Here is a 12,096-nt window from a genome sequence, read left to right on the forward strand (position 1 = left end):
AGTTTCAAAATGAGCAAATGTATACCGTAAATTGCAAAAAAAAATAATGGAAAACGATACTACTGTCGTAGAATGCCAAAATCAATTCCAAAGGAAACGAAGAAAATGTGATGAAATGAAAATGAAGAGTCTATTATTCGCCATACCGCACTAATATTGTGTGTTTGGTCATTTGTTCAACCTTCATGACCTCATAGATTTCATAACGAAGACATTTATTTGCCAAAACCTTATTTATTCGCACGCTCGCATCAGTTTTGGGGTTCCCAGAGGATGTCATCCATGTAATCAAATCCACATGGCCTAACGTTAGATACAACAAATAAATTGATAATCACAATTCTTCAACCTTTCTGTTCTACCTTTATATAAGTCTTCCGATCTAGTAAAGCGACACACATTATAACCTATCTAATAGTATGTACAGCAGATAGTAAAGTGCACGCCCACTATTAAATATTATACTTAATCTTACTCTTATAAGCTTGAAATTCTCATAGTTGGTCGAAGGGCTCAGCAGCCTCTCCTTGTAGTATATCCAAAGAAGAATCATTCTACAAAAATGCTAAAGAAACTGGCTACACTACATATGTGATACTAAGAAACTACCACCATGAATTATGATTATACCCGATAGCTTAGGTAATGGTCCAAACTATACAAACACATTAAGAAAGTAGCAGCGCATAATGTTTCACTTCTTTCACACAAAGATCTGACCTATGACTTAGCAGCAAACTATTCGAACAGCGGTTAAAAGAAGTCACTACTAAAAACTTAGCAATCACACACATCTCTTATAAACTGTGTAAAAAATGTGTAACATATTATACAAAGGAAAAATATACAGGTTCAAATATGGACAGCTCTGGATAGATTACCACATATTAGTGGTTATCCGTACATTTCCTGTTGTCAAACCTTACTGGAATAAAACATGCCAAATATGGTAAAACGTCAATCATTGTATTGAAACATCAAACTAAGCTTATAGTATACGTGGTAGCCTGTGCGTCATCACAAACATTGTGTTCTCTATGACTCTTATTGCATCATTTTCCGTTAGCAGTAACATTGCAGTAAACATAGATAGTACACAAGTGTTTTACTAGACTTTGATCTCAGAGCTTCCAATGTTTGCTTTGCTGTTTTAGATACTAATAGCGTTGGGAATTTCGCTGGGGTTGAGGTATGGGTACGAATTCTTCCTCGCTTTGTCTCGTTCAGTGCTCTCCTTAGAAATGGCGTCAAGCTCCTGACGGAATCTATGGGGGAATAAAAAAATAAACACAATGAGTTATCTCTTTAAACCACGAAGATTTATCCTAATTTCTCTAAATGTACGGCAAGAAAAACTATCCTGCTTTTATAACTCTCCAAAACCCACAAATTTTGAAAAATGCGGAACATTACATGGATTTGCAATAAACTCGATCGATATGATACAAGATCTAGAAAGTGTTGTGTAGGTTATCTATGCATGCAAATAGTTGCTGGATTTTGTGACTATTACAGAATGTTGTGGCACACATAAACTTACTCTTTCCACGCCTTGACGCCTAGCGGATCATACATGTACTGCCTCTCGAAGTCGCCCAGTGGTTGTGTCCCCCTGTCACTCAGGATCTTGGTGACTACCATGATGTCCAGGGTGTGGGACTTGTTGGGGAGGGCGCTGATGATGTCTTGTTCCGTTAGAGGATCCTGTAGGGGTTAGAGGAAAACCATAGTTTATAATTAGTACAAAGCAAGACATTCAATTAAGTCATTGGAAAAAAACAACATCGACAACAGTGGAAAAACTATTGTAATTGTTGCAGCCTCTCCAACTCTGTTCTGCTACATAATGTAACAAACACCATAGGGTTTCTGCTACAGCACCAGTTACCATGGTGACAGACGTCTGGTCCAGGCCATTGCCTTTATTTGTGTGTAACGGAAGAAGAAGAAGAAAGCGAGCAAAACCAATATGCTCCCCTCTGCGAAACCAAGCATGAAAAAACGTTATTTACCTTGGTCTTAGGTGGTTCTCCGTGCATGAATGCTGGGTAGTTTGGAGGAAAAGCGTACTCGTCGTACTGGGCGAAGTTGGCGGCTGCGTGGCCGACACTACAGATGAATATGATGGACGTCACCGTGGCAACGATCTCGTCAACAGTCGTAAACTTCCCATCGCCAGGCACTCCCTGAATATGAAATATTACCAGTGTTAAAAAGGTCACATTTGATCTGTAAACAGATTTGGAACTGTACCATCGTGTTGTTGTGCACTTAAGTTATAGGCGTTTGAGACTGGCTGTCTGAGAGAGGGGGGGGGTCACATTTGAAGTTTCAGTGACCGTCTGTCATTTTTTTCAGAGGAACAATTACTGGTTGTGAATTTTAATGCAGCTAGGTGCCGATAATTCATCAATATTAATGTTTCAAACGTTGAATGTTGTCACATGATAATACGCATATTTTCAAGTACAGTAATGATAAGTTAATTCTTAAGAACATGGTTCCAAACGTGGGTGACTCGTACCTTTATTTCACAGCCTCCTTCCGTCAGGGGTGCTCCTAACTCTCGTGCCCAGGCCTGGAGCTCGTGGTCTTCGGCAATCTTCGCTGGAACGTCTACAAATTGGACGAAGGATATTTATTGACATATCGAGGCATACGAAGACTTCGAGAAATAGTACAATGATAGAGATTACTAGTACTAGTATCAAGAATAAAGTGCGGACTTACCGTATGTTGCCTCCACCACCTTCCTGACGTATCTGTTGATGGCGTGCCAGATGGGGAGGGCGTCATCACGGTACGGGTAGTTGGGGAGGGCCTCAACATCATCCACCTGGAGAAGGGTTATATTGTTTGGTTATATGGGAAACGTCCTAGAAATTAAACATCAAATATAAAGGGTTCATGCTTTTTTATGGCTACAACAAAAGACCAATAGAAAGAAGCGTTACTGACCCCACGGTTCTCCAGCTCAGCGGGAAGAGTACCCTGAACGTCCATCCTCCAGTCTTTCCAGCTATAGGAAAAATTAACAGTACAGTTTTACATGGCTGTAAATATACGGTGATTTCTCTCATACTCAAACTTTTTCTACACCATTCGGACATACATGTAGAAACCTCAAAAGTCCTTAAGTTTACTTTTTTGTTTGTTTTAGCTCTAAGATCTAATCACTGAAAATGAGGACTAACTGACCCACTAGGAGCAACTAGTAGGGGTTCAAATGTTAGTTGAAGAGAGTTAATGTACTTACACTTTCTTCACAATGTTGAACAGTCCATCCCTTCCCATCTGCATCGTTTTGTCGATCCATCCACCTGGACAAACCAACCTCTCCAGTGCAAGACTGTGGAGAAGAAAAAAATATGAATAACAATATTAGTGCGTAGAAAATATCATTATAACCACTGCATCATCTTCCGTACAAATTGTAAACCTTGAATGTAAGTTTTGTTTTATTTGATGAAAATCAAAATACACATTAAATACATTGCTGTAAATGCTGTTGGAAACGAAGTATGATGGTTGAGTAATTATCATCATTATCGCAAGGGGGCGCTCACGTGTTGATAGCCAGTAGGTACAGGAAGTGGGGCGCCATCAGGCGGAACATCGGGTGTGATGCAGACAGTTGGCGATGGGTGCAGATCGCGCAGGACTCGGCAATGATGTGAGTGAGTCCTAAAGAAATAAAAAAAGCACAATTATCTATAACGTAGTAGAATCACGGAAACACACGCACACATAAACACTCACACCGCACACAAACACACACACACGCGCGCGCGCACCCCCCCCCCCCACACACACACACACAGACAATCTGTTGTACCTACCCAGATGAGTGCATGATTGATGAAAAGAGCAGTCGGCCATGTTGTACCACATTTTCGCGATCATCCAAGTGTAGGTAGGGTCGGAGGGAAGAAACACCTGAAATATTTAATATATATTATAAACTAAATTCCATCGCATGAACAATAAGACTCCAGCATGCTGTAGTAGATACCAAGAATGCCATAAAAATGATTGCACATGGATCTAAAAAATCTTACCGGATTGTCTGGCCCCTTGGTTGGGAAAAGCTGAATGGCGACTGGCATCAAATCCTTGTCCTTGTTACAGAACAGTAGAGCGTACGGGGCGCAAAGCTGTGGAAAACAACAGGTTTCATGAATACATTTAGAATTCTTTACTCCTAATCGTCATTCAAAGGCAATGTTTTCATCGTCATCGTTATCTTTCTGAGGCCTTTTTGTTTGAAGTTACTGGAGATGTCACAGTAGGGTCACCGTGCGACGGTAAGGAACTCTGCAGTCCGTCTGTCACGATAAAAGAAAGAATTTCTTTATTATGTTCTGCAATAACAAAATCTCACTCATAAACTCACTTACTAGCCAATTAATTGTATATAGTAGGGAATTGTCATAGAAGGGTCTTATTTTATTTTACACCATACCTGTCTGTTATTGGTACACTCAGTCCCCTCCAAGAATGTTAGGTCAACCATGTAGAGCCGCTTAGACCCCAGGGCATCCTCGAGAGAAAGTCCCTCCAGAAAGGGTTCCACCATCTCAGCTGTCACGCCAAAACTGTACAACAAAATATACACACGTCATGTTGACGTCACTGAAGAGTACCAGAGGGCATGTTGGACAATGTTTTACCGTCATGGGAGAGGGGGTATCAGGAAATACGTCAAGATGTTGAATAGCTGAACTCTATGGCTCGGGGAGGTTTAATAGAACATTCTTTTAAGCTCATGTCACACTTTGCCGAACACTATCGACTTGTGTGGAAATGTAGGCGTAGCCTAAAAGACAAGACTGCAGCCGAACTTCGACCAACCTTAGTTGGCTGGAGGTTGCGGCAAGGTTCTGAAGGTATGACTTTTCGGATGCATATGTATAAGAGAACACTGCACCCTCTTCTTTTCAATTGTGGACACCTTCGATCATTTGTAGTTATGGGTTCACCACACCACGAAGTGGTGGTGAACCCATATTGCTTTTTCTGATGTTTCTTCTTCTCCTCCTTCTCCTTCTTCTCCTGCCATTTTTTAAATGGATTCAGCTTCTTCATTTTAGGGCCCAAGGTCCTGAAATTTGGTATGGAGGTACAGTGGGCAAATACCCCTAGGCGTTTTTTAAATTTTTGTGATACAAGCTTTTACAATCGTTTTATTTGCTTTTTTAGCGGTCCCCATAGGAAAGTACTGTGGGGGCGTACGCGCGTGACGTAATAAGAAAGGAATTCGTCGGTATGCCCATATATGGGCATGCAAGCATGAACCTGACGCAGACCAATCTATTCTTCTTGCTGATTGGCTGTTGGATTTGATTGGATTAACTCAATTAACACCTGTTCAAAGCCATTCCATTTTGACAGTATGAACTCAAGTGTTTTGGTACTGGTACAGCACAGGCCACGAAATACGCATCGATTTTCGAGGGACGTTCTGCGGGAGAGTGCAGGACGCTGTGCGGGACTTCCCTCGGGAGAGTGCGGGACGTCCTCCGGGAGAGTGCGATACATTCTGCGGGAGAGTGCGGTACGTCCAGCGGGAGAGTGCGGTACGTTCTGCGGGAGCCAGACATTTTGCTCTTCTCTGTTGGAACAACGCAAGTTGGAGGTCAATGACCTGCGCCCGGCGTGTAAACAAAAAAGTTACGCGGTACGTAATGTGTATCGTCGGCGCGCGCGCCACGGTATCAACAATTTTCCGCAATCTTTACCAACTAGTATTATCTAGGTTCTGTTATCGATCTCCGAAGAATCACCAAAATTGTAGAGTGTAAATTGTTGTTGCTGAGAACATCGCGAGACGGCTTCCTGGCGAGCGTCGAGGGCTTGCATGCCCGACAGTTTTCGAAGATTGGACAGGGAGCGGCTGTAATATTAAAGGAGCCGGCGGCTTCTGCTAGCCGGGTTGATAGTTAAGTAACATCAAGGTGGTTCAAAAGCAAACCTGATAAAGAAGGAAACCCCGTAGTTAATAGTTGAAAGTCTTGGTGCCTTGAAGCGATCGATACCGCCATGCTGTTTACTTTTTATGACATTCAATGCAGTGAGTGATGTGTATCGCACCGAGTTAGCTCGGTTGGAAACGCGCAAGGCGGCAATCCCAGGTATTGCAAGTTCGAACCCCAGTGCATCGGACATTAATATTTTTAGCAATTTAACATTTTTAACAATTTTATCATTTTTAACAATTTTATCAGTTTTAACAATTTTAACAATTCTGCATTTTAACAATTTCAACATTTTTTTTTTATTTTCGTTGTTTTGCCTTTTAACATTCAAAAACTGATTGTTCTTACTCAAGAATGTCAATAACTTAGAATGTTAGTCTTTTGTATTTTTCCAACATACAAACTAAAATCACTTTGATGTTGTCACAAAAGTATTGAGCTGACAAGAGAGAAGGAGTACGGTACTCTGCCAGTGTGAAGAATCTACAGAGGTATTACCAGTCACTAGTAGCAAGAGATAGACCACATTGAATGATGACGATGAGGACGAATCATAATGAAGTACTATCATAGCTAGTACAGAAATTCTACTGCTTTACTTTACTTTCTTTCACTCTGTACATGCAATTAGCTCACTGGCATGATTTTAAAAATAAAGGTTATGATAATCATATTATATGTATAGCTTATTCAATGTATGGCTTCATAGTTTATGTGATTGTTAATAACACCTGCACAGAGCATTTTCATACTGACAGTATGTCTTTATTCAAGTGTTTTGGTAGGTATTTCAAGCTTTTCTGCTCCAGCATTGGAATGCGGGGCATGAACGTTTTTTTTTATTTTGAAAATCAACAGTTTGCATTATGCAATTAAAAATCCTAACCAATAAAGTAGGGAATAGCTATCCAACTGTTGTTTTAGTTGTATGTTACTTCATATTATAGTTATATCAATGTAAATCATTGTTTTCCCTTGTGTTTCTCATTCTTTCCCTGCCATGTCGTAAAATGTGGTGAACCCATCGCTGTATTTGCTCCAAAGCAAATATTGGCCTTTCTAGTTATCTATTAACTCTTTAATATAAATTAGCATAATATACTGTTATATGGACAGTTTTCTTACTTTTCTGGGATTTCTTTGCAGAGCTTGAAAATATTCGGGTTGCATCCCATCAGCCTTTGCTCGCCGAAGTTGAGGTCTTCCTTCCAATAGGCCATGCCCTGGTTAAAAAAAAACAGTGTATATATAATAATAAAAAAACAGTGTATATACTCCAACATACAACAAGCAGTTAGGATAAACCTACACATGTAATACAGTTTTATTTCAATAAAAAGTATCTGTCATTTGCGTTTATATCATGTCACAGAAATCGGAAATTATGATTATTATGCTAATGCTGGTTATTTTTATGTTTTTATGTATCAATTCATCTGTATCTGCTCATCACGTTTTGTTGTGACCTGTATTTAGCCCAGTGTGGCAGAAATATGCAATAAAGTTCGTCATTCATTCGATATATTCTCCATGTGGACATTGTTATGTAAGATGTGTTTTACATAAGGACCACTTGTTGACAGCCGTCGCCTTGACAACGTGACTTACGAACATAAACTGGAGGCTCTTTTGTAGTAGTAATAGACACAAGTCATTACACTTAAAGCCCAGGCGTAAGTCTTATAATTGGTTAAGCTACAGTATGAATCGGTGGGAAGATTAGTGCATTTAGAGAGCGCCTGTGAAGGATTTACGCACTAAAGGTTTTAAATAGTGCAGATCGGGCCTGTACAGTGGTGGTTTGTACAGTGAGTGGTTGTGTATGGGGAACGGAATGTGTTGCCTCGTAGCCACCTGTTGGTGTGTTCCCTAGGGCTTTACAGACGTTATCTGACACCCTGGGTCTTTATGGCAACCATTGGGACCGGTTTGTACAAGATAACACACCTGGAAACATTCTAGTCTCTATCAGACTAACTACTCTGGATACATATACGAGAATATTTGCCAGGGGAGTTTGGTCGCCTTGGGGTTTGGCTGACCGCGAAGTCGGAGGGAAAGAAACAACCTTCCCGCGCCCGGACTCCCCTGTCCAATTTTACTCTCTTTTTTTTGCCGAATTCTACGATCCGTATTCCCGTAGGAAGGCCTGGTGGAGGCTAGAAACATTCAGGAATATTCTGTACGATGTTTTTTACACTCCAAGCAGATGTCAGGCTTCTGTATATTTCCTTAAGTCTTAAGGTATTTCATTGGGCTTTCTATTTTGTCCCGGTACCTTTTTTTCTCCAACCAAACTACGGCGACTCAATAGTAGATACTGCCCTACCAATTTGATACTTTCTGGACAATTTGATACTTTCTTGTAGCAACCAAAAGATCTTTTGTTAGATTAAGTACGAGGAGTTAGAGTACGGGAGGCTTTGATAGGGGCTTCATAAGTACTAGTATATGACCTAAGATAGCTGTATACGGATAGAAATCTTTTTTTTTTTTGCTAAATTAAAAATGGGTAAAAAAAGTGAGAGCATCAAAGAAGAAGCAACATTTTGTCTAAAAGGATAAGGCAGTTCCTTGGAAGGATATACCCATACCTTGGGAGGGCCAAGATTGTTCTTGTACACGTTCTTTAAGTCGTCAAGACTTCGCCACTTGTCTGACGTCATGTTGACAATCTTACTCTGGGCGATCAGCGCAACCTTTTTCTTCACTATGTCGTGCTGGAATGTACGTTCAAACAAAAAAAAAACATTAGTATGCAGACATGCATGCTTGCAAACATGTATGTAGCTCGATGTATACACTGTGGTGTATGAGGGCACATTGGAATGATCATGTACATGGATACAATGTGTTATGGCTGTTGGTGATTGTCACCAAAAGACTACGTCGGTACTAAAATCACAAAATTAAAGTCACTCATTATGCATAACGTGGGGCTATTCATTATTCACTGCTTTCAAAGAAGAAGAAGTCAAACCCCCAATAGCAAACGTGGTAGTAGTATAAGTTGATCAGAAAGTAGTTTTATGTCTTCTCTTGCTTTGCTTTACTTCCTTTGACACTGTACAAGCAAGTAGCCTTCGGGCATGATTTTGCAAAATTAATAGAATGTGTATTAAATATTGACTTATGTTCGACATACATGTACTATGTATGACTACCTTAATTTCTATTCTGACATGAACTAGTATAACTTGTATCACAACACTATTAACAGTTCCAAAAGAAATTATATTATGTTTTGGCAGTTTTTATTTATATATAATCACACCATAAAATCACGGCTACCATTTATGTTTGCAAAGAACATATTACTCACCCGATAGTCATTGGAAAATTGCTCATCTCTCGGCAATTCTTTGATCTAAAGAGAAGAAAAAAAGCAAGACACAAAAACCTTTAGGACGAAGTCTTTCTTACATGAAATGACGTCAGAACATACCGGAAGTAGGTTGGGTCAGTACAGGCCAGGTGGTCCATGGTGACATGTATCAAGTACAACACAACATCAACAGGAAGCTCAAGTAGGTGCGGTTCTAATGTACAAAAGGCACCTCCGTGAATTGTTAAGCAAGCACAGACGACATTGTGTACTTTCAAAGAGCCAGGAAACGGGTCTTAAACGGGAAAACCTCAGTTAATTAACGGGCTGCCCTTTTTATTTATATAGATTCATGATACGGGGACTTCTGACCTTGAACAAGAGATTTAGTTGTCCGCTGTTATTGTGTATAAAGTGTTTAAAGAATGTACAGAGACTATTCTACTCTACAGCTCTGAGTCATGGGCTATGAATGCAGCCCAGAGCAAGAAACTGGGTGAACATACACAAGAATGTTGAGAACAGTGTTTCATGGATACAACATCTAACAAACAAACAAACAAACAAACAAACAACTCTATGGCTGTCTCCAGCCAATTTCGTCTGTAGTGCGACGACGTAGGCCCGTAGTAACGTTAACGAACCAGCTGGTAGACTAATACGGTGGCTTCCCACTGGGAGACGTAGAGTGAGAAGACCATATACTAGTACTACACTTTTGTCAATGATCGAGAGACAGATACTTTCAGTGTTAGACTCACATTCCTGCTTCGCTTATTGAATCAGTCAAACTTGCCTAAAGTTGATGTTTCTAACTTAGGGAGAAGAGATGCAGCTTTTTTAGAGTTAGTACAGGGCCCAGAAGTGAACCTTGTGGTCATGCAATGGGTAAACTGGTTAAAAATCCCTACAGAAAAGATAAAAACGGAAGTTTCAAGTTGAAAACCAAGGATATACCTTACCTGTACAGGCAGCCCCTCCACGTTCTGCTGGTACTGGTACAGCTGTCTCTTGGCGTTCAGCAGCCTGGTGCGCTGGTCGGGGTGCTGTTCAAACTGGGGCAGACAGCTGTCGTACTGTGTCAGGAACAGCCGCTCGCCTGCGTTCACCCACCTGTTCACATGTTACAGCATGGAGTTAAGTATTCAGTCGTAACTACAACGTGAAACGTGCATTTATATGATCCTTAAGCTTAGGATGGAGGGAAGGCATGAACGAACGAATTTATGATGGATGGATGGAAGGATAGATGAGTGGATGGATGGATGGTGGAAGGAAGGAAGGATGGATGGATGGATAGATAGAAGGATGGATGGGTTGATGGAAAGAAGGAAGGATGAGCGGATTGATGGATATTAAATGGATGGATGGTAGATGGATGGATGTATCGACCGGATGGATGGATAGATGGATGGAAGAAAGGTAGAATGGATTGATGGACGAATGAATAGGTGAATGGATGGATAGATGGAACGAAGGAAGGATAGAGAAGGAAAGGAGATGGATGGAAGGATGAAAGGATGGATGGATGGATGGATGGATGGATGGATGGATGGATGGATGGATGGATGGATGGATGGATGGATGGATGGATGGATGGATGGAAGGATAGATGGATGGATGGAAGGATAGATGGATGGATGGATGGATGGATGGATGGAATGATGGATAAATGGATGGACGGATAAAATGATGGATGAATATTCGTGATCAAGGCTAAACAGACTCACCTCTGCACCGGGAACACAAACTTGGTCGGTTCTCCCACGATATCCACGGTGATGACCTCAACAAACCAGTCATCAGCCTTCATTGAGTTGTCCCTCCAGATCTCAATCTCCTTCAGATCGTGCGGCAGTCTGGCGTGGGTGATCTTAAACGTGTCCAGACTTCCCGCCTCGAAGTCGTTCTTCCAGCGGCAGTCGAGCAGCACGTCGCGGGTCCGGTTGCCCTTGACGTCGTGCAGGGCGATGTAGACGTTCCCGTCCGTGCCTCCGCCCTTGACGTCGCCGGTACGGACCGTGATGACGGCGTCTACCGCGGAACTGTCACTGCTACAACTTGCTCCCATCTCTTTAAACCACTGTTAAAATACCCCTAAAGAAATTCATATAATATGTGATATTAAACATAATGTTATGTCGATTTGATTACTAGTATATGGATGTCGTCCTCTGGGAATAGGAACCATACATATTTTATGAGCGTGCAAATAAAAAAAGTTGCATTATGAAATGTACGTTTTCTTTTTTTTTCTCTCTCTCAGTTTTCATCTATCTATTGCAGCATCGTCTACAAAAGTACTTATAGGAGTATACTCTTTACACCTACCGCAAATATTCATCTTATAAGTTCAAAAGTCATGTAGTAGTATAAACACAACTCGTCGTTGTACCGGTTTTCCCGGTTTCTAAGTTAATAGCATTGACCCTGTATGTAACTCTACCTGGCCATTTCAGGACAAGAGGCTACATGCCCAAAACTTCAATAAGCTTGAAATCAGTTTTGTAGTAATATAACAATTGCAAGTGTGTATGTAATGTTCATTTTATAACAGTAGAATATCTATTTTAAACAATATGCTTTATAACTACATGTAATGTGAACAGCATATATTTGGCAGTGAAATTGACAGCTATAATCTGTAGCTTCGCCAACTTTGAAAATTTAATCAAGATCATCTCTTATCCTAAAAATAGGAAACGATACATATTTAGCATTTACATAATTGTGTTATTTCCAAAAGACAAGTATTAAACCCGTGTTCTTACAAATGTACAAGACAGCCCCCCCCCC

The 12,096-nt window shown here is 40.7% G+C and overlaps 1 protein-coding gene across 1 annotated transcript in view; it reads right to left on the minus strand.

Annotated features, from left to right (window-relative positions):
• Positions 1–206: 206 nt before the first annotated feature.
• LOC109474550 (arachidonate 5-lipoxygenase-like) overlaps positions 207–12,096 on the minus strand; it is a 12,444-nt gene continuing 554 nt past the window's right edge. Inside the window, exons 2-17 of the mRNA XM_019774881.1 lie at positions 11,031–11,397; positions 10,263–10,413; positions 9,298–9,342; positions 8,570–8,695; positions 7,101–7,198; positions 4,463–4,595; positions 4,059–4,154; positions 3,840–3,936; positions 3,567–3,684; positions 3,257–3,349; positions 2,959–3,019; positions 2,731–2,836; positions 2,525–2,616; positions 2,013–2,186; positions 1,541–1,704; positions 207–1,265 (exon numbers count right to left, since the gene is read on the minus strand). Of these exons, the coding sequence (XP_019630440.1) occupies positions 1,151–1,265; positions 1,541–1,704; positions 2,013–2,186; positions 2,525–2,616; positions 2,731–2,836; positions 2,959–3,019; positions 3,257–3,349; positions 3,567–3,684; positions 3,840–3,936; positions 4,059–4,154; positions 4,463–4,595; positions 7,101–7,198; positions 8,570–8,695; positions 9,298–9,342; positions 10,263–10,413; positions 11,031–11,371 (2,010 nt within the window). The 5' untranslated portion in view covers positions 11,372–11,397 and the 3' untranslated portion in view covers positions 207–1,150. The remainder of the gene's footprint in view (positions 1,266–1,540; positions 1,705–2,012; positions 2,187–2,524; positions 2,617–2,730; positions 2,837–2,958; positions 3,020–3,256; positions 3,350–3,566; positions 3,685–3,839; positions 3,937–4,058; positions 4,155–4,462; positions 4,596–7,100; positions 7,199–8,569; positions 8,696–9,297; positions 9,343–10,262; positions 10,414–11,030; positions 11,398–12,096) is intronic.

This window comes from Branchiostoma belcheri, unplaced genomic scaffold, assembly GCF_001625305.1.
Source record: "Branchiostoma belcheri isolate BF01 breed outbred unplaced genomic scaffold, Haploidv18h27 scaffold31, whole genome shotgun sequence".
NCBI lineage: Eukaryota > Metazoa > Chordata > Leptocardii > Amphioxiformes > Branchiostomatidae > Branchiostoma > Branchiostoma belcheri.